The sequence below is a fragment of the Rana temporaria genome, chromosome 12 (genome assembly GCF_905171775.1).
Source record: "Rana temporaria chromosome 12, aRanTem1.1, whole genome shotgun sequence".
Classification (NCBI taxonomy): domain Eukaryota; kingdom Metazoa; phylum Chordata; class Amphibia; order Anura; family Ranidae; genus Rana; species Rana temporaria.
This window is the reverse complement of record NC_053500.1, coordinates 37,066,304-37,088,790: the sequence shown is the minus strand read 5'-3', so window position 1 is coordinate 37,088,790 and position 22,487 is coordinate 37,066,304. Positions and strand designations below refer to the sequence as shown.

At 44.1% G+C, this 22,487-nt stretch overlaps 1 protein-coding gene across 1 annotated transcript in view; it reads right to left on the bottom strand.

Moving 5' to 3' along the window:
* Positions 1–9,965: 9,965 nt before the first annotated feature.
* The window catches only part of ZNF652 (zinc finger protein 652), an 87,819-nt gene continuing 75,297 nt past the window's right edge, over positions 9,966–22,487 (bottom strand). Inside the window, exons 5-6 of the mRNA XM_040331754.1 lie at positions 15,626–15,770; positions 9,966–11,234 (exon numbers count right to left, since the gene is read on the bottom strand). Coding sequence (XP_040187688.1) covers positions 10,723–11,234; positions 15,626–15,770 — 657 coding nt within the window. The 3' untranslated portion in view covers positions 9,966–10,722. The remainder of the gene's footprint in view (positions 11,235–15,625; positions 15,771–22,487) is intronic.

Here is a 22,487-nt window from a genome sequence, read left to right as displayed (position 1 = left end):
ATCCCCGCTGAGCAATCGAAGTCCGTCAAAACGGATCCGCACCGTGTGAAAGGGGCTTATGACTATGCAAGCTGTGAAGATCTGTAGCAATGGCCCAGACAAAAGGGGAATTATCTGTTCTTTCAGACTGGAAGATGTGTGGACAAGGGGCTGAACAATAGATTGGGAGTTAGCTTGACAAAGGGGCAAATTAACAGGTATGGAGGGAATAAAATGTACAAATTCTCTGTAATGCACAAATAAATTGGCACTTATAGGGAGTGGAAAAACAACAGACATACTAGCACAATCAACTGCTGTGTAATTTGTCATTTTTGATTTTGCCCATTGTTACAATTTATCTTGTCGCTTTGCTTCAATCTTGCTGGGATTGATGAAAAAAAAAAGTAATAGGAGAGCTGCATTTACAGCTTAATTACAAATCTCTCTATTTTACTCGGGTGGCATTTGGAAAGAAAATGACTGGATTCATGGCTTTGCTTAACACGGCTCCAGAAAAGCCTAGTGAAACATGTATTTAGCTTATTTTTCTTCTTTAAATTGCTGGTTACATGGAGTAAAAATACCAAGTGCAATATACGTGTTCTGTATTTTTACAGGCTTCTCCATGTGAATTCAGAGCGAACTTCGGCTCCGACCACCTGCTGTAGCTCTTAAACGAGTTTTGCGCCCTTCTAGATTTTTCATTAGGGAGCGGTATCTTGGGGTTTTATTCTTATTGATGGAAACTCAAAGATTTTAGGAGCTCTTTGGTAAACTAAGCCCAACTGATACCAATGACAGGGCACTATTCCTCTCAAAAACACTGGGGTAGATTCAGGTAGGGGCGCGCAATGATGCGGCGGCGCAGCGTATCGTCTTTATGCTACGCCGCCGTAACTTACAGGAGCAAGTGCTGTATTCACAAAGCACTTGCTCCGTAAGTTGCGGTGGCGTAGCGTAAAAGGGGACGGCGTAAGCGCGCATAATTTAAATGTGGAAGGGGGGCTTGTTTTATGTAAATTTATGATGACCTGACGTGATTGACGTTTTGTACGGATGGCGCATGCGCCGTCCGTGTACATATCCCAGTGTGCATTGCTTCCAAGTACGGCGCAACGACGTATTGGTTTCGACGTGAACGTAAATTACGTCCAGCCCTATTTGCGAACAACTTACGCAAACGACGTAAACAATTCAAATTTCGAAGCGGGAACGACGTCCATACTTAACATTGGCTGCGCCTCCTAATAGCAGGAACAACGTTACGCCGAAAAAGCCTCAACGCAAACAACGTAAAAAATGAACGCCGGGCGCACGTTTGTGAATCGGCGTATCTAGGAATTTAGCACATTCTACGCCGACAACAACGGATGCGCCCCTAGCGGTCAGCGTCAGAATGTACCCTAAGGTCGTATCTTAGGCTAAAGTCGGCGTATCTAGCTTTCTAAATACAGAAAGTAGATACGCCGGCGCAGATTTGAATTTACGCGGCGTATCTATGGATACGCAGGCGTAAATTCTCTGTGAATCTACCCCACTGACAGGGAACTTTTATTCCTCCCAATCACACCAACGACGGGGCACTATTCCTCCCAGTGACACCGACAGGGTATTATTTCTCCCAATCACACCAACGACGGGGGACTCTTCCTACCAACGATGGGGTACTATTCCTCCGATACCAATGACAGGGCACTTTTAGCATGCCTTTTGACCAGAGGTGCTCTGCCTTTTTTATTTACTCCCACTGACCACCAAATCAGAGGCATTTCTTACTCCCACTGACGCTGGGGTAGTTTCTACTCCCGGGAGACCATGGCAGTTGAACAGGAGCTCAGGTGCTAGGGTCCCACAGAGTCCGGCTCCCATAATGCCTGAGGACAAAAGAAGAGTCACGTTGGTTAGAAAATTTGGAGACCCCTGGTCTAGGGGATGAGGAAAAAAGTGTAATACCTTATTCTTTACCAAGATGGTCACTTTCATACTAAAGCAGGCCTTACATAGTTGGGCCCCTTTCACATGAAGAGATCAAGTCTGCATGTTTGTTTTGCAGGCGGACCTAATCGTTCTTTCACCCCTATGGACCAGCAGGTGTAAACGACCTACCTCCAGTCCACTAAAAAAAAAACAAAAAAAAAAAAACAGAAAGGGATCTGTCCTCCTCAATCTTGGCAGATCAGATGGCAGTCTGGTGTAAATAAACAGCAATGTCCACTTAAGCCTCGTACACACGGTCGGACATCTGACAAACTTTCCCTTGGATTTTTGTCCAAAGTGATTTGTCCGGTCACACCCATAGCATACACACGCTTGGACTTTTCTGCAAACTTTTCTAAAAATTTCTCAACATCACGTGGTTTTTGTGCTCTTTACCGCCACCCTTTGGTTAAACTTCTGCTATTGTTGGTTGATTTTAACATTGGTTCTGGGTATGCGTGTTTGTACTTCGGACAAAAGTCCGATGGCTTTGCTGTACACATGGTCGGACTAGGCACCATCGGACTTTTGTTGTCATAAAGTTTGTCTGTTTGCAGACGGAACTTTTTGTCAGACGAAACCCGAAAAAGTTGGTCCGATGGAGCGTACACACGGTCGGACAAGTGTGAAAACTTGCAGATTTTGAAGTTTGTTGGACGAAAGTCCGACCGTGTGTACGGGCCTTTACTCTCAACCACCACATCCAATTTGCATCAGTGTAAACCAGGGCTGTGGAGTCGGAGGAAATTTTGGGTACCTGGAGTCGGCAAACAATGCACCGACTCCGACTCCTACTAAATTTAGATTGGAATAAAAAATAAAAAAAAGCAAGTTTAAATGTCCCAATTCACAAAAAGTTATAATTAATGACTTCTCTACTGTAAGAATAAAGACCAATGCATGCAGTGCCTCACGTAACCGCAAAACGAACACGTTAAGTGACCGTGAAGAAGCATGCTTTTCATGTGCTTCACTATATGGCACGCAACGCACAATTTGGAGCGGCAATACTTATACTTTCCATAGTGTTGTGTTCTGCTTTTACAGGGAACGCAGCGTCCATGTGTAACCTAGCCTCTCACTGATAAGGGATTAAATAAATATGTTTTTTGCAGGACTAGAGAGTGAGACACTTATATAAGTGAAGGGAATGGAGGGCCAATAGTTCAAGACTGAAGCTGTAAACCATTGGAAAAACTGCTGTCATTTAGCTAAGGCTATAAAATCTTGTAAACTCCGATTGTTAGCTTAAACTTTAAACATGACTATGGGATTCTCCTAGGAAAATCATGTTTTAGAATAAAAAAACGTTGTTTTCATTGTGTTTGTCTTTTGCTTAAACTGTGCAATACAGTAGACTGTTGGCTTCCCAGCCAGTAGTCCTGTGGTAGGTTGCGTTTCTTTCCCTCAAGAAATGTATAAAATACATTTGCATATTAATACAGAGGAGTCGGAGTCGGAAGTACATAAAACTGAGGAGTCGGAACATTTATCTACCGACTCCACAGCCCTGGTGTAAACCCAGACATCATGTGCAACGAGACCTGGTAGATCAGCAATGGGGAAATCAGCTGCAGAGAGCCTACAGGCAATACTGGCGACAAGATGACCCTCTGCTTATCTTTTTTGGCACAAGGTCCACATTACTCCCTTTAAAAGCCAGAGGTTATCATAACCAATACAGCATTGTAAGATTAATGGGCTTGTCTATTTCAACAACAAAAAAAAAAAAAAGTAAAACTTATTTGTTATAGAACAAAACGATTAAAACAAAGCTTAAGCTCCAGCTCTAGTAAGCCCTTTATTACCAATGTTGCAGGTTTGCGGGATAACCAATATATTATAATATAAATTCACATAGTCCAGTCTAAAACACCTCAATCACATCTAGGGTTCCCCATCCTGTGCCCTCTCTCTGCTCCAAATTGATATTTCAGTTTTGGCAAGATGTTGAGGGGAAATTCACCCACTGGTTTCTTATAATAAAATCTCCCTTCCAAAGTCCCCAGCAAATGCAGATCCCATGCTCTTTGGACCACGGCAGTTGAGAAGAACAGGAGCTCAGGTGCCGAGGTCCCTCAGAGTCCTTCTAGGAAATCAGAAGAGAGCAATTTGACCTTCTCATTCCAATCCAAAACTGAAATAGCAATTCTGGTTGAAGTGATCCTTTCATTGCTACAAATCATTTTAGTGTCAGATTGTGTGATTACATTTCTAAACTACACATCTGGTGGAAGAAAAAAAAAAAAAAAATTCCCTAAAATGTCAGTTTACTGCAAGTACATGTCATCGGAGCACATCCTTGTATGTCACACCATGGGGACAACCTGGTATTCTTTAAAGTGCTTGGTACTTTAGAGTTTTATTTTATTCTTTTTTTTTCTCCTGTTATTTAAAAAACGCAGTTTCAGTGGTCATTGAGACAGGTGGAAAAAAATGATTTTTTTATTTTATTAGAAAACTGTTGGATTTCAACATTGACTAAAAGGGAATAGACTTTAAAGGTGCAGTTTCGACTCTGCTAGCGTGGCAGCAATATTTCATTATCAGAGGCTATACTGACAGAAATTCTACAATTAAAAAAAAACAAAGGGAGCGTGTTAAGAAGTTTTAGGCATAACCTATTTTCCACCTGCTCCCTAGTACGGAAAGGGATCCCAACTCCAGTATGTGAAAGGCAATAAAATAGGTGGCAATGGCCACAACACTGGGCGAGTGCTCCTTGCAGAAAAGGTATGGCGTGCCTCTCTTCACAATATACACCACCTCCTGGCAAAGCCCTGCTTTCAACCAAGTTGCATTACGGTAAAATGTGGATTGGCAGATTTCATACTGCAATTGCATTGCTTTAAAGCAAACTCGCCACTAGAGAAATATGGGGTCTGACAATGCGGTCCTCGCTTTCTGAAAAGGTTACTTACCTAGCCGTCATGTTGAACTGCCTGCTTCAGCATTTTTATTAACCTGGAGCAAGTAGGTAGATAAGGCACTCCAATAAATCTCCAACTGATGTGTATTCATACTCCGGATGAGTGTCTTCATGCACCAAAACCAATAAATAGGCATAACGGCCAGGTAGCTAGTATTTTCAAAGAGAGGCCACCAGAGGCAGCTCTAGAATATTTCCATTGACAAGTTTACTTTAAGGCCCGGGTTCACATATGTGTGAATTGGATGCGGGTTTCGCACAGGTCCGCATTCCAAATAGATCCTGTTCGTGTTTGGGTCCAGTTCAGGAAAAAATTCAGACCCGATTCACGCACGTACCAGTGAACAAGAACGCACCGGACCCCATGCTGAGAGCCGCGGCTGCACATATGTGAACCTGGCCTCAAAGACAACTTTGCTTGCTGTGAAATTGCCCTCTAAAAGCAGGGCTCTCCAAACTACGGCCCAAGGGTCAGGTGTGGACCTTTTCTAGCCTTCATCCAGCCCTTGGGGCACTATTGCTTCCAATGATATGAGGCACTATTCCTCCTACTCACTCCAACAATGTGGCACCATTTCTGTCACTAATACCAATGAGAAAGCACTATTCCTTCTCCTACCGACCACCAACACTAAGGTCGTGTTTATTTTCACTGATGCTCAGACCTGGGGCATTTTCTATCTCCAATGGCCAGAATCCGGCCCCCCTAAAGTCTGTAGAACAGTAAACTGGCCTTCTGCTTGACAAGTTTGGAGACCCCTGCGCTAAAGAATACCTAAACTCAAGGACAAAAATGTAATCTATTGCAACTGTCCTTGGATGTGGTAGATGCACTAGGCTACATTCACACCGGCGATTAAGGCTGGTGCCAATTGTAGCAGCAGTTCCTGCTCCGGCTCTCAGCGAGGAGGTGCGGCTGCCGGCGCCGTTCACTATGACAGGTTGCCAGCGGCTGCAGCAGTTCATGGCTCTCTGCATAGCCAGCGATTACCTGTGCCTCCAGCAGCAATCACCACAGCCATTTGCTGCCTCTACAGACAACTGCAAATAGCTGTAGCAAAACAAATCACCGGTGGGATAGTAGCCTTATTCTTCAGTTTCAGGCCAAGAACTTTTTCAACGAGTACAGGAAATATCTGTTGATCTTGCAAATCTTCCTTCCAGTCTTTCTTCTTTAAAGTGGAACTTCACTCTCCCAATCAACATTGATTATTTTTAATCCCCATGCTGCTAGCATTAGTAAATAGATAGGAAAATATATCATATTTACGTGTTTTAAACTTTTTTTTCCCTCTGTTACTTCCCGTCTTACCTCCCAGGAGTCTTCAGAAGGAGAGAGAGGAGGAGGGGTTTTCTCAGCTAAAGGCACTCTCCCCAATGCATGATTGAACTAAGGGGAGGTGGATTCCGGGAAGTAAATGCTACAGGAATCATTTGCCCTTACTCAAGGCAGCCAGAAATGCTTTGGGATTGTTCAAAGTAAAGCATGGATGTATGGGAGTGTTTGTTGATTTTTGGTACTCAGATGCAGTGAAAATACACTTTAAATTGATAATCTCTTCCACGTAATGTAAATCTAGAAAAGGAAGACACGTTTGTAGTCCAAAACTAGGATAGCAGCCCACAGTGTGACAACTCTGACTACTCCATAGGTACAGTGAGGTGTATGAGAGTAGTCACCCTAGAACAGGAACTGTAGTATTCTCAGAAATACCTGGTAAAAATAAAAGGGAACGGGCCTGAAAAAAAGAAAACAAATGCAACTACCACATCAAGGGAATGATCAGCTGCAATATAAAAAAGTATTTGTTTTGGGGTTTAGGTATGCTTTAGATAGAGACTCCAGAGGCAACTTATTCTGCGGGGTCTGCCCCGTTGGCACAGACAATGTATATCTCTTCTGCCATAAAACCTCTTTCTTTCTAACAACTTTTTCCTAATTACATACCGACTGCCACATAGACACGGGAGCTAAAATCCCCATGGTCAACTAATGACAAGGACATCATATCCAGAAGGCAGTTGTAAGTTAGCAACACCAAGGAGAGGAAATGCAGACATTGCATTGCTGAAGAAGAGCACACCAAGAGATAAGTGTGCCAAAATGGGCAAGTATGCTTTGCTGTCAACTTAATTCCCTACTTTCAAGTTAATGACCTGGAACAAGAATGCGCACATCAGCTGTCAAGACAATTCATAATGCGAATTCTTGTTGTCCCTGGCTCACCAAGTACTTAAGGAAGGATAAGAGCCTGTATCAATTGTCTGCTTTAAACATACATTCGCGATGCCTCTAATATCATTCAGAACTCACTGACAGGTGACTTGCAGTTGACCTCTTTCCGACTTTTGTTTCCCCCGCTCCAAGCTTCCTTTTGCATTCAAATAGGCTTGTAGGGAGAGAGTGCCAGCCCTGACGCTAACAAAAGCCCGTTGACACAGAGGCTGACAGTCTCAGGAACTGCACCTTCAAAAACAAGACAATGGCAGCTCCCATATGTCTAACCCAAAAAGCTCATTTAGGCCGGATGTACTTTTATTTACCAAGCAAACCTAAGCAATAAAAGGGTGCAAAGACGATCATGGACATCTGCAGGATGCTGGGATCCCTTGTACCTGTTGCACAGAGGTAAACTGGTTATGCCAGGAAACCCCACTTAATAGGAAAAAACATTTCCAGCGATTACAGCCCTCGCCTCATAAAACACCTGTACACCTAAATGTTAGGAGCCTTCGAGCTCCAATTATTTATATCTGAATACCCGCATCATCCTGAACTGAAAAAAAAAAAAAAAATGTTAGGCATAGGGGTCTATGTGAGGGAAGTGGTCAGGTGAAGAGAGGGCTTGAGCTTTGATTCAATGTACCTTTTCTGCCATAGAAGTCAGGAAGGGACGTGTAGGCTATACTAACACTCACTGGATGCCTATATGTGTGACTAAACTACTTTCTGAGAGTTGAACACTGCGTGCAGCCTGAGCCCTTACCAGAAAGTCAACTGTACTGAGCAAAGCTGTTAATGACTGTACCGCAGACAATAATGATCATAAAAGCACCTCCTGTAAAAACAAGTCACTCAGCACTGCTGATTTCAGATAAGAGATCGGGCTTCACACAGTGACCTTACATATAGGACACAAAGCTATTTTGGTCCAACTTCTGCTGTAGGCCACAGGAGTGCACTTTGTTCTGCCCTCCTGTGACCCATATTCAGCTGATAGCAAGCTAAAGACCACTGTCAGGTTAAGTCATTGAGCCGGTCAAAGTTCTCAAGAGATCGAGTTGGGATCCACCCAAATGCCTGAATCGTCAGCTGGGCCAGTCTCTCAGTGTGTTGCTGAGAACCTGAGCCAGCCGCTCCCTATTGAGCGATGGAGGGCAGAGCAGTAACTGACAGTCACTGGCTCACTGAAGACCAAGAACTGTGTGATTAGTGAACTTTGACCTCTCAGTTCTCAATCTCAGAGGCTGGGGAGAACAGATGCAGCATCAGATTGATGCAGCACCACCTAGGGCAGTATTACAGTTTGTTTCATCGAATTCCTGAACTTCTCTTTGAAGCTGAACTCCACACAGAAAAAGATAAATTAATGCAGCTTTGCAATCAATACATTAAAGAGGAGTTCCACCCAAATTTGGAACTTCCTCTTAACCCACTCCTCTCCCCCTTACATGCCACATTTGGCATGTAATTTTTTTGGGGGGGGAGTGGGGGCTTCAGGAGGAGTGGGACTTCCTGTCCCACTTCCTCCTTCCGGGCAGATGATTAAGCCTAATCGCCTAGGCGATTAAGCTTAATCACCTACAGGAAGGGGCTGCTGTAGGCGATCGCCCAGGACACGCGACAGGTCCTCGGCGATCGCCTGTCCAATCAGACAGCGCCTCGCCGGGCCGCGCATGCGCAGTAGGTGCCCGGCCGTGAAGCCGAAAGCTGTCACGGCCGGGTGCCCACACTGAGCATGAAGACGCCGGCCGGCGAGGGGGGGGCGAGGAGCGGAGCCCCGTCCGGCGCGTCGCTGGAGCCGTGGAGCAGGTAAGTGTCGGTTTATTAAAAGCCAGCAGCTACACTTTTTGTAGCTGCTGACTTTTAATAAACTTACAAAATGGGTGGAAAACCCCTTTAACTGAATTTTTTTGTATTGCACCCAATGTAAGTTCCTGAATTTGACTATAAGCCTCTTTCAACCCCCTTCACAGCAGACTGGAAAAGGGAGAGGCAGAATGGGGAACCAATTAGGTGTGATGCATGCAAATAAACCATGCCAATAGGCAGAGAGAGCAGATTGAGCCGAGAGAACCTAATCAGTCTTCTGCTGCCCTCTCGCAGTCCAAACAGCTGGCTAAAGTGGAGTAAGGACAACACAGTATTCCGTAAGGCCAGCCATTGACAGAATAAATGTATTTCCTGCAACCACAAGCTGACAGTGTTGACAGGGGAATCCTTCCCACCGAGCCATGGTGTTCTTACAGCAGCGGGGGGGGGGGGGGGGGGGGGGTTTGGTGGAAGCCGCTCCTGCCAGGATAAAACAGCGATTATTGCTAGTGTCTGTAACAGCAGGCTGGTTGTACCCAAGTTGATCGATCAACTTGGGTACATTCAGCCTTCCCAGAACGTGGTTCGAATCTCAGACGGTTCCTGCTAAACCGGCAGAGATTCGAACAGTCTATGGCTATCTTATATGATGTCACCCAGCTACTGAGCTGCATAAATCTCAGGACAGGAAAAGCCAAAATCCTTTAACAGGTAAACCAGATTTGATATTTTTCATCTTTATATTTAGTTGTATGCCTGAAGCTCATTAATAAGGAACCAAGGGCTGTAAGTCACTGAACGTTTCCATCTGTAGTCAGAAAGTTAAATTCTTAAAGTAAATTTGAGAGTTTGATTCCTAAAGAACCTCTAAAATGAATAGCAGCTGTTAAGTGTGCTGCAGATGTGTGACCAGAGCAGAAACCCTACAGAACCAGCAACAGAAACTGCACTTTTAAAGTTGAAAAATAGTCCTAAATGCACACCACTTTTACAAATTGGGAGCAAAAAGTATTACCAAAGGCCAAAAAAAAAAAAAAAAAAAGGAAGCTTGTGATTTAAGTTTTTTTTTCCAGATGGTTATAAAAAACAGGGAGGGACAGCTACACAAAATAAAATAAAAATTACACATCTTTGTTGAAATACATCAGACTAGATTCAGCCTATACAAAAAAATCCTCTAAAATAATTTTGGTAGTAAAATAATACATTATAGGGGTCCGTCCAATCGTTGTCAGATTTGACGGCATACCTTCTGGGGATGTAACATGAAGTGTGAAAGGAGGGGGAAAAAAAATATTTAATGCTTTAAAGGAAATTGTCAGTCTCGGACATTAGTATACAGTAGGGAGATAAAACGACCCTATTGGTTCCTTCTTTTGCCTTCCCAGCGTAGCTTGAAATATGTCCATCTGTGGAGCTCACCGTTCTTGGCATTACGTTACTCGTTAACTCGTTTTAAACCTGGGTAATCGCAGACAAAGGGTTAGTGCCTGTATTTCCCCCTGCCATGCTACCTGTAGGGGGCAGACCGATAAACACGGCCGTGATAATTTATAGGTTATAATAATGCATTGTGATCGTGAGTCAGCCAACCCCACTGGGGTGACGCGGCTCTACGCTACAGTCGTTTCCCGAAACATTGTCTGAATGAGCTCCATTTTCATGACCCCTTAATACACCCTGCACATAACAAAGGCATGTCACGTAGTTGTAGCCTGGCCAGTACAATGCTCTCTCAGACCCGCGCTTGGGGCACCAATCCTATAAGGTTGGCACTGCTACTTGGAGCCTGCCACCAGCATTAATGGTGTTGTCCTGCGCTGGTCTTCTCTGCCAGGTGCCGTAGGAAACTGTCGTCAGGCTGTCCGCGGTGGTTCAATGCCTCGCTCTTGAACAGAGCTGGCGGTGGAGGCAGGTGTGGGACTGGCGGTACTGCCAGGTGGTGAGTATGGGAGTGCGGATGCAGATGCAAATGGGAAAACGGATGAGGGATTGGCCGTGGCGGCAAGGAACTCAGGGCGTTGAGGTTCAGAGGTGGCGTGGGACTGTTTGGCGGGAGGTGGGCTGTTTGGAGGTTGGTGATGCCTTGCGAAGGGTTAAGAGCAATCTGTAAGGCTGGTGGAACACCCACTGGACTGGTGACCCGGAAGCACTTCTCCTTGTGAGCCTTCAGCATATTGGAGAAGCGGAAGCGCATGCCGCACACGTCACATGGGTAAGGCTTTTCTCCTGTATGGGTCCTACGGTGACGTTTCATGTTTGGGCGGCTGGTGAAGCTTTTGCCACAGATTTCACAGATAAAAGGTTTCTCTCCTGCAAAAGAAAACATACAAGTTAAACCCAAACCCTCTAGCTCCTTCAGGTGTCCGCTACTTCAGACATTAACAGGGTAGTGGTAAGCACTAACCAGGATGTTCCAAAGACCAAATAGTTATGCACAGTTATCTTACATATCTCCACACAGCTACTGCGTCACCAGCCTGCAGGTTTTTGGTGTACCTCTACATAAGAATACGCTAAAAGAACAATGCAACATTTCTGTATCTTGAGCCCTCTAGTGGATTCCCCTTAAGCTACAAATTCAGGCATGCTTTTAACATCAGATTACCTTTTAAAATTATTTAAAGTGGTTGTAGACCTCAGACATGAAATTTGAACAAAGCATATCCCTCTATAGCAGTGATGGTGAACCTTGGCAGTTGGCACCCCACATGTTTTGGAACTACATTTACCATGATGCTCATGCACTCTGCAGTGTAGTATTTGTTTGGGAAAAGTAGTTCCAAAACATCTGGGGTGCCAAGGTTTGCCATCACTGCTTTATAATGTGTACTTGTCTCAATACAGATCACCAAGTGTAATTTCTATCTGCTTCCCCGTTCCTCTGCTATTAAAATTTGTCCGGCTTCTTTAAAGTGGTTCTAAAGCAGTGGTTCTCAACCTGGGGGTCGAATGGTGATTTGCCAGGGGTCACCAAATCCTGGCCTGTTTCTGAAGCCCACACCGCTCTCCCAGCCTTTTCTCGGCCACCCAGTTAGGCAGTTCCTAGAGCTCGCGGCCACCCACTCAGCCTCTTCTTAGCCGCCCATTCAGTTCAGGGCATGGCTGGGGGGCAGTAGACTAGAGATCCGCTGACTGGTGAGGATTGTGAGGTGGGAGGGGCTGGAGGAGACCCCCTATCTCCTGATTTTAGCATAGGTGTCACTGCGGCGAGACACCACTGTAGTACGGGTTCCATGCTACGAAAATAATTTTACTGTTAGGGATCCCCACAATTTGTGAAATGTTATCAAGGGGTCACGACACTAGAAAGGTTGAGAACCACTGTTCTAAAGCCTCAAGGTTTTTTACCCAATTGCTTTCAAGGCATTAAAGGAGAAGTACAGCCAAAGCTTGTTTGGCTGTACTTCTCCTGTGGATCGCAGGTTTGTAGTTCGTTCAGCACGCCTGTGACCTGAAGCCTGCTGTCGGCTGACGTTAGAGCCACTCCAGGCTGGAGCAAGATTGTGGCAATATGGTCGCGATCCGCCCACAACCCTGGACCGACACCTGGCTCTGACTCTCAGCAAGCAACTTAGAGTCTGAGCCAGTAGCTCCCGCCCCCTACACAGCCCAGCGATTCTGTCTTGGAGCTGGCGGGGGACAGATGCAGCATCTGACCGATGTTGCATCCTCCCAAGTATGATTGGGAGGGAGGGGGGGGGGGGAGGGGGTAATGTTTGATTTTACTGATAGTGTGAAATGCAGGGCTGAAGAAACTACATCCCTCAAAAGGCCAAATCAACTCTGATGTTTTTTTGCATCAGCACCTTAGCAATCGAGGTTTTTAGGTACCAAGTTTGTCGCCATTCCACAAGTGTTCGCAATTTTAAAGCATGACAAGTTAGGTATCAATTTACTCGGCATAACACTATCTTTTACATTATAAAAAAAAAATTGGGCTAACTTTACTGTTTTCTAAAAAAAAATTATTCAAAACGTTAATTTTTTTCACAAAAAATTGTGTTTGTAAGACCGCTGCGCAAATACAAAGTATTGCAACAATCTCCATTTTATTCTCTAGGGTCTCTGATGAAATATATATAATGTTTGGGGGTTCTAAAGTATTTTTTTTAGCAAAAAAAATACTGAGTTTAACTTGTAACAACTGTCAGAAATAGGCTTGGTCCTTAAGTGGTTAATGAATATGGAGTTCCCTGGGACTTGACCCCACCTGACTGAGCTGAGGAAAGGGGAGAGAGCAGAGAATGCGCCACTCCACCCAGCTAATCCTTTCAAACAAATAAAAAATGCAAAAAACAACCTTACTTAACATGAGATGAATCATTCTCTGTAAGTATTAAACACTTGATTTATTCTTTTTCTCGTGAAGGAACATCAGGTCCAAACAGCAATCTGCAAAAAGAGAATCTTGCAGGCTGAAAAAGCCCAGATGCTTACTCGTGTACACACGTGCTTGGCATCAAAAGGGAAAGGTTTGTTCTACCCTTATTGACTAAAGGCAAATACCACCAAATGTGTATGGTGTGATTTAAGGTAAGTACAATTATTTTAAACATAACTAAAGCAAAAGTCATCACCCAAACCCAGTTAATTCACCTGCAATTTATACGTTTGAACTTTGTCAAAAATTGAAGCACAAACGCAGACCGAAAGCAAATACATTTTGCTAAAAATTTAACTAAAATAAGGCAACACACAGATTATTTTTTCCCCCACTCGAATGAAAATAAATGAGAAAAAAAAACTAGTAGCGTGTACCAGGCTTAAGCATCTTCAACATTAGAGTTGCTGCAGCTGCTATGTCTGCCTGTCCCCTCCTCCTGCCTAGTCACAGAAGCCTTTATGGTGGCATAGCGTAAATACGATACGCTGCGCCGCCGTAACAATGCGCGCCCCTACCTGAATCTAGCCCCTTGTTTTTACATGACGATCAGCTGTCATTGGACACTACTGATCACGTGGTAAAGGGCTGCTGTGATTGGCCCTTTCCCCTGATCTATGTTCAGCTGTGCCCTAGGGAGCGCATCTCCTGTGAGCAATCTTGGGAGGAGATCCATGGACGCCCTGCCGGCAATGTAAGCCTATGCTGCATCAGTCTTTTGGCTATAGTATGGGCAGGAAGAGGTTAATACATGTACATTTGACATGTTCTATCCTTAAAGACTCTGTAAAAACAGAAAACCACCTGTATGATCTGTCCTGTTTTGGGTTGACCACAACACAGCAATTTTGTGGAGCGAGTGGCGTCAACACTGCCCAGCTTCTCCTCCGGAAGGTTTTAGAAATCACATAAGGCGCTATTAAGCTCCTTTCTTAACCACTTAAGGACCGCCTAATGCCCATATACGTTGGCAGAATGGCACAGCTGGGCACAATCACGTACATGTACGTGATTGTTAAATGCCCAGCCGTGGGTCGCGGGACCCGATCGCCGGTGTCCCGCGATCAGTCACAGGAGCTGAAGAACAGGGAGAGGTGTATGTAAACACACCTTTCTTGTTCTTCACAGTGGCGCTGTCATTGATCGTCTGTTCCCCGATATAGGGAAAGGCGATCAATGACGTCACATGTCCAGCCCCTACAGTTAGAAACACATGAGGTGACACGTAACCCCTTCAGCGCCTCCTGTGGTTAACTCCCAAACTGCAATTGGCATTATCACAGTAAACAATGCATTATTATAGCACTTTTACTGTGAAAATGACAATGGTCCCAAAAATGTGTCAAAATTGTCCAATGTGTCCGCCATAATGTCGCAGTCACAAAAAAAAAAAAATCGCTGATCGCCTTCATTCGTAGTAAAAAATAAATTATTAATAAAAATGCAATAAAACTATCCCCTATTTTGTAAACGCTATAAATTTTGCGCAAACCAATCGATAAACGCTTATTGTGATTTTTTTTTACCAAAAATATGTAGAAGAATACGTATCGGACGAAACTGAGGGGAAAAAAAGTTTTTTTTTATATATTTTTGGGGGATATTTATTATAGAAAAAAGTAACAAATATTCATTTTTTTCAAAATTGTCGCTCTATTTTGTTTATAGCGCAAAAAAAAAAAAAATTAACACCAAAAGAAAGCTCTATTTGTGGGAAAAAAAACGCCAATTTTGTTTGGGAGCCACGCCGCACGACCGCGCAATTGTCAGTTAAAGCGACGCAGTGCCGAATCACAAAAAGGGGCATGGTCCTTTACCTGCATATTGGTCCGGGTCTTAAGTGGTTAATTAACTTTTTGGAAAAGTGGCACGACATAGGTGTGAGTGGGGAGGGGGTGGAGAAGAGGAATTTTTTGTTTTTATAAGGTATAGGATTAAGGACCCAATGTGAATCCCTGGGGAAGGGGAGATAATGTGTTTTATATTAGAGAATGGACCTATATAGATACTATGTATAATGTGTATGTCTATGTTGTATGTTGAAATGTGTTACAATAAAGGAAAAATAGTGATTATAAAAAAAAAAAAAAACACTGCCCAGCTGTCTGCTAAAATACTGAAAACATCCTCCTTTTCTATTCTTGACGATAAATACGAATTGTTCTATAGCCCCAAAATAAAGGCTAATTCGATTCTGTGAAATACCAGAGGAAAGCTCTGCATTTCTGACAGGATCAATGGATATTATTTTGGCTCTTATAACAAAAAGCTTTTAATAGTGTATATCTACATCTATCAGGCGGGTAGAGGAAAATCTCACCAGTGTGTGTTTTCATGTGTTCATCAAAGTACTGCTTCATGTTGAAGTCCTTTCCGCACCACTGACACATGAACTGCTTGTGACCGATATGAATGCTCATGTGGGAGCGCAGCTGATACTTGTACTGGAAACGCTCATCACAGTTCTAGGGAAAGAAATGTACACAGAATATTAGGTCAGTCATCACATTTTGTTAAGATTTTTTTTTCTATAACACACTGAGGAACAGGCAAGTCAATGACTTTCAGTCATAGGGGGAGCCTGGTGAGACGGCGCCTGGTGGTTTCCCATCCTGAGGATTTCAGCAGTATGATCCCCCTGCCTGCCACACCTCAGGTGTCCCCTTTGGAGACGCTCTCCCTGGTAAAAAAGAATGTTCCATTTGCAGTCTGAATATAAAATAAAAATATCCAACCGGGAAAAATAAATGACATTGCGATCAGATCTGATGGATATAATGATTTTAGATCATACGCAGTTTTTATTAAATACACAGGCCTTTTTTTTTTAAACTAATCTTTTGCATCTACCTTTTTTTTTTTTTGCCATATGTGTATAATGCTCATATATTACATACTACCATTTCGGAACTATAGATACAGTGGGGCAAACAAGTATTTAGTCAGCCACCAATTGTGCAAGTTCTCCCACTTAAAAAGATGAGAGGCCTGCAATTGTCATCATAGGTATACCTCAACTATGAGAGACAAAATGTGGAAACAAATCCAGACAATCACATTTTCTGATTGGGAAAGAATTTATTTGCAAATTATGGTGGAAAATAAGTATTTGGTCAATATCAAAAGTTCATCTGTTCAAGTGCCCCAGATTACGTAAATTTTATGACGAAGCGTACGTCGGGAAGGTGACGTGCTGACGCATGACGTGACGATCCGAGTGGAACGGGCGTTCGAGTAAGCCGGCCGACTTTTTTCTCTGTGCTTTTAATCTACTGCATTCCTGTAAGTGTGACTTTTTATTAAACTCGGGAGGATTTTTTCTACATACTTCACCATGTGGGCTCTGTTATTTCTTTTTTGGTAATTGCCGTTTATGGGAAATCTGGAGGATCTATAGGACACCTAGTCAACAGCTGAGATCCATCAAGGCCCTGGCTAGGGATGTTTGTGGGTAGAGCGTTCCATAGCAGTGGTCCTTGGACTGCAAATCTTCGTTCTCCCTTTGATTTGTAGTGGGACTTGGGGATGTGGAGGAGGTTTTGGTTAGTTGATCGGAGAGTGCGATTAGGGGTGTAATGATTTATTTTCTCACACAAGTATTGAGGAGCGTTTCCTTGTGTGCATTTGTGGGTAAGACAGAGGGTCTTGAATGTGATCCTATCCTTTACGTTTAGCTGCTGTGTTCTGGACGACTTGTAGATGCAAAATCTGATATTTAGGTAGGCCAATATAAAAGGGAGTTTGCGTAGTCGAGTCGGGAATTGATAATAGTTCCAACTATTACTGCTAGGTCTTCTTTTGGAATGAAGAGGATGAGTCTACGCAGCAGCCGGAGGAGATGGTGGGATCCGCTGACTACTGATCCTATTTGTGCATCCATCGACATTTCAGACACAAAGATGACTCCGAGACTTTTGACTTTGGTGCTTGGGGTGATCATCTGTCCAAGGATGGTGGGTGGTGTCCATGAAATCTCAGCTTTTGTTTTCTGGTTTGCTTGCAGGAGAAGTTCTGTCTTGGATTCATTGAGTTTCAGGGAGCTCTCAGTCATCCAATCATCGATCAATGCAAAGCATTTTTCTAGACCGTTATTATTGGTCTTTTTTCCCGGTGATGCAAAAGTAGAGTTTAGTGTCGTCAGCATATGAGTGGTAGCACAGGTCCTATTTACTGATGATTTTGAGGAGTGGGCGGAGGTAGAAGTTGAAGAGCATGGGTGACAGGGGTGATCCTTGAGGGACTCCACAAGAAATTGTGCGAGTTTAAGAGGAGAAGGCTCCTAGTTTTACTGTCTGGGAACGATTTTCTAGGAAGAAGGTGAACCATGGTAGATCTGCGTCTGACTCCTGCTACTTCTTTAAGGCGAATGAGTTGCGAATGCGTTTTGTGGTCTACAGTGTCGAAATCTGCACTGAGATCCAGCAGCACCAGGAGACATGATTCTCCATCATCTGCTGCTTCGAGGACATCATCCCATATATTGAGAAGTGCTGTTTCAGTGCCATGGCCTGGGTGGAAACCTGATTGAAGTGGGTCCAAGAGTTTGTGTGTGTGTGTGTGTGTGTGTGTGTGTGTGTGTATCCAAATGGAGTTGTAGCTGTTGTACTACAGCTTTCTCCATAATCTTGGAGATGGTGTTCAGGCTTGTTATGGGTCTTCGGTGATTTGGATCTTTAGGGTTGAGGTTAGGTTTCTTTAGGAGGTGCTTGATTATGCTTTGCTTGAGGGAGATTGGAACCATACCTTCTTTGAACGATTGGTTTACGAGATGTGTTATGGTGGGTGCCAAGATATCAGTACATTCTTTCAGGAGTTTTGTCGAAATGGTGTCATTTGGTGATGTACTGTCTCGAAGGCTTTTGATGATGTTTTTGGTAGTGTTGATGGTGATCGGGATCAGCACAAAATTCGTCGGTTGTATGATGTTTGTATTGAGTTCCTCTTCTTGCTGTGGCTGAGTGAGGTTGGTTGTTTTTCTGTTGAATTATTTGCTGAATGTTTTCAATTTTGTCGATAAAAAAATCCGATAGCTCATTACAGAATTCTTGAGTTTCATTTGCTGGAGGTTCTAGGCAGGTGGGGTTCATAGTCTGAGCGACCAATTTGAAGAGTTCGCGGGGACGGTTGATGGCTTTTGATATGGTGTTTGAGAAATATTCTTTTTTTGCTTTGAATATTGCTTTATGGTATTAGTGAGTGCTTTGTAGTTTGTGCGGTTTTCCATTGTGGGATTTCTTCTCCATGCTCCTTCAGCTCTTCTGCGTTCTTGCTTCAGTAAAGTAAGCGTGTCATTGAACCAGCCTTTATTGTTTTTCCGGATGGGTGCTCTACGTTTTGGAGCAACTGTAGCAATGCTTTGTTTAAGGAGTTGAGTGTTTGTCCTGTTGATTGGTTTTGCTTTAGCATTCCTATATTTTTTGATAGTGTGATTTTGAAGAGTTCAGAGTGTAGTTTCTTCTGAGATCTTATCCAGTGTGTTGATGAGTGTTTTGGTTTTTGGGCGGTGGTGTTGGTGGTGATTTTGAATTTGATAGTGTGGTGGTCCGTCCATGGTAAAGGCATTTTGTCCAGTGTATTGATGTCCATATTTTGTTTTAAGATGAGATCCAGAATGTGCCCCGAACCATGCATGGGGGTATTTACCAATTGCTGCAGACCTAGTGCTTCCAGTTGGTTGATGCAGGAGGTGGCGATGGGGTCCTGGGTGGAATTAGCCCAGAGGTTGAAGTCCCCAAGTAAAAGAACATTTTTGGTTTTCAGGGTGTGTGTCGAGATGAATTTGGTGAGGGGTGTGAGGAGATTTGTCTTTGGTCTTGGTGGTCTATAGCATAGTAGTAAGTGGATGGTGTCCTGGGGAGTTGCTTGAAGCTGTAGAGTGAGAGTCTCCATGAAAGGCAATGAGTTCTGTAGAGTTAGTTTGGTGAGAGAGAGGTGGGATCAGTCATCTTGTTCCCTTTGCAGAGAATCAGCCCCAAAGCATGATGTTGCCACCCCCATGCATAACAGTAGGTATTGTGTTCTTTGGTTGCAACTCAGCATTTTCTCTCCTCCAAACACGAGTTGTGTTTCTACCAAACAGTTCTACATTTCATCTGACCATATGACATTCTCCCAATCCTCTTCTGGATCATCCAAAATTTCAGGGATCCTCAAACTACGGCCCTCCAGCTGTTGCAGAACTACACATCCCATGAGGCATTGTAAAACTCTGACATTCACAGACATGACTAGGAATGATGGGAATTGTAGTTCTTGAACATCTGGAGGGCCATAGTTTGAAGACCCATGATCCAAATGCTCTCTAGCAAACCTCGGACGGGCCCGGACATGTACTGGCTTAAGCAGGGGGACATGTCTGGCACTGCAGGATCTGAGTCCCTGGCGGCGTAGTGTGTTACTGATGGTAGCCTTTGTTACGTTGGTCCCAGCTCTCTGCGGGTCATTCACTAGGCCCCCTTGTGTGGTTCTGAGATTTTTGCTCACCGTTCTTGTGATTATTTTGACCCCACGGGGTGAGATCTTGCGTGGAGCCCCAGATCGAGGGAGATTATCATTGGTCTTGTATGTCTTCCATTTCTTCGACAGCTCTTTGGTCTTCACCATAGTGGAATTTGGAGTGTGACTGTTGGAGGTTGTGGACAGGTGTCTTTTATACTGATAACAAGTTCAAACAGGTGCCATTAATACAGGTAATGAGTGGAGTACAGAGGAGCCTCTAAGACCTCTTGCACACTGTTTTTCAGGCGGTACAGCGCTAAAAATAGCGCCTAAATACTGCCTGAAAAACTCCTGCCCAGCCTTCTCATTGTGAAACCGCGGTAATACCGCCGCGGGCGGTATGAACCCTTTATCGGCCGCTAGCGGGGGTTAATACTGCACCACTAGCGGCCGAATCCCTGCGGCAATTCCGTCGGTATAGCGCCGCTATACCGCCACCACGCCTCCCGCCCCAGTGTGAAAGGGGCCTTAAAGTAGAAGATACAGGCCTGTGAGAGACAGAAATCTTGCTTGTTTGTAGACGAGACCAAATACTTATTATCCACCATAATTTGAAAATAAATTCTTTCCAAATCAGACAATGTGATTTGTCTGGATTTTTTTTTTTTTTTAACAGCCCATAAACTCCCCTCTATGTTATCCTATGTGTGGTGTTTTAGGACGTTTATCACCAGTGGAGTTTATGGGCTGTTGTCTGAATGCCATAAAACTGCGTTCAGGAGTCGCTTTTCTGACCACAAAGACCGCCAAATGCTCATAAACGTAGATAATTGCAAAAAAATGTAGTTCAAGAGTTAACGTTTTTGATCCATTGGAAAAAAAAAAAAAAACCTATAAAGCGGGAAAAAGCCATTGCAAAAACGTAAAAAAAAAAAAAAAACACATTGCGACTCACTGCAAAGATACTGGTGTTGTTATAACGTTACTTTAACGTCCAGTGTGCAGCTGAAATGTTGCTGCAAATTTGATATTGGATGAAAATTTCCCAAGTGAAACAAGTCACTCTCTCTCCCCCTCGAGCTCACACGGGGCTATGGGTTCCCCATCATAGAGCTCAATGTGGTCACCTGATCTGTGACTCCCAGAGGGTGTGGTACTGGGTATTTCCTTAGCTCTCATGTACATTAGGCTTCATGTAATTGCTTGTTGCTGGTAACTGACGCTTAGGAGCAGTCGGGCAATTTTTTCAGCTGCCCCTGAACTCTCCTCTATGTTATCTTATCAGTACATGTACACAGGGTTGTATAGTCGTTTCTAGGCAGTTGCATTTAGAAGCATTTTTTTGGAACACAAAAAAATGCGTTCAGGACGGATGTTCAGAGGCATTTGAAGCTTGTAAAAGCATGTAAACCAGGGGAGCCCAACCTTTTGAAGAGCAAGGGCCACTTAAGCAACTTGGTAACCGGTCGTGGGCCACAATGAGCGGAGCAAGTGGGTGACAGGTCTGTGTCTACTCTGCATATGCAGAGCAGACATGGACACAGACCATTCTACTCTCTGGACCCTCCAATCCACCTACATGGAAGGGGAAGGATTGGAGGTATGCGGGTGTAAACAGACACAAGTCCATTTACATCTGCTGCTCCATAGAGGGGAATAGAGGGTCCAATTGGGTCGGACTGATAGTGTGAAAGGGGCCCAAGGCTGCTTGTACATTTATGTGCTGCGATTTACCCATACCACAGGTGCAGCGCAGTACACGGTGGCTTTTCTGCGGGTTAGCTGCACTTTGCCATAGACTTCCATTTCATCCTGCACTTTCAGAAAGCACACCAAACCCGCAGGTAATAACAGAAGTCTATGGCTCAGTGCAGGTAATCCACAAGTGCTCTGCACCTGCAGATTAGTTTGTTTCAAAGCAGCCCAATAACCACTGCAGAACAGATATGGCCATACATACACTGTGATTTTAGTAATAAGCTTACCTTTAAGAACCATCTGCCATTCAGGTATCACTGGCTGTTGCTTTTCCAGGCAGAGTGCATTTGGTTATCACTCCACCTGTGACAAAAAGCCAGTGCTATACAGGAACCATCGGCTTTTGTAGCTCTGCTCCGCAGCCGCTTGTTTCTTCTACCGCTGGCTTCATTCACAACATCGATGGTCTGGGATAGAGGGTCAGCAACCCACGATCTGGGCTTTGCCGACCCACCATCCCAGAGCAGGAGGTCGCGGGCCACATCAGGGGGGCTAAACGGGCCACTGGTTGGGCATCCCTGGAGTAAACGCAGTAACTCGCGTTTAGCTGCGTTTCGTTTACAGGTGTTTTTCAGTTTTGATTATTTGGAAAAAATAAAATGTAAAAACGCTTTTAAATCGCAAACGCGGCAAACCTGACATTTTAAACATTGGTCACTATCCGTCAAGTTAAATCGTTCAGGGGAGGTTGTAAAAACGTTCCGTGTACATGAAGCCTAAAGCCTTATACACATGATCGGATTTTACGCAGACAAAGCCTCTTTGTTCGAAGGGCATTGGGCAGGAACTTGTCTTGGCACACAATTGTCGGCCAACAAACACGAACATAGTTACATACTACAATGTTTTTATTGGCTCTTTAGCGCCACCCTTTGGGCACCTTCTGCTAATGTTGTGATTGGTGAGCATTGCTTCCGAGGATGCGTGTTTGTACTTTGGACGTTTGTCTGACAGACTTGTGTACACATAAATCGGAAAATCTGACA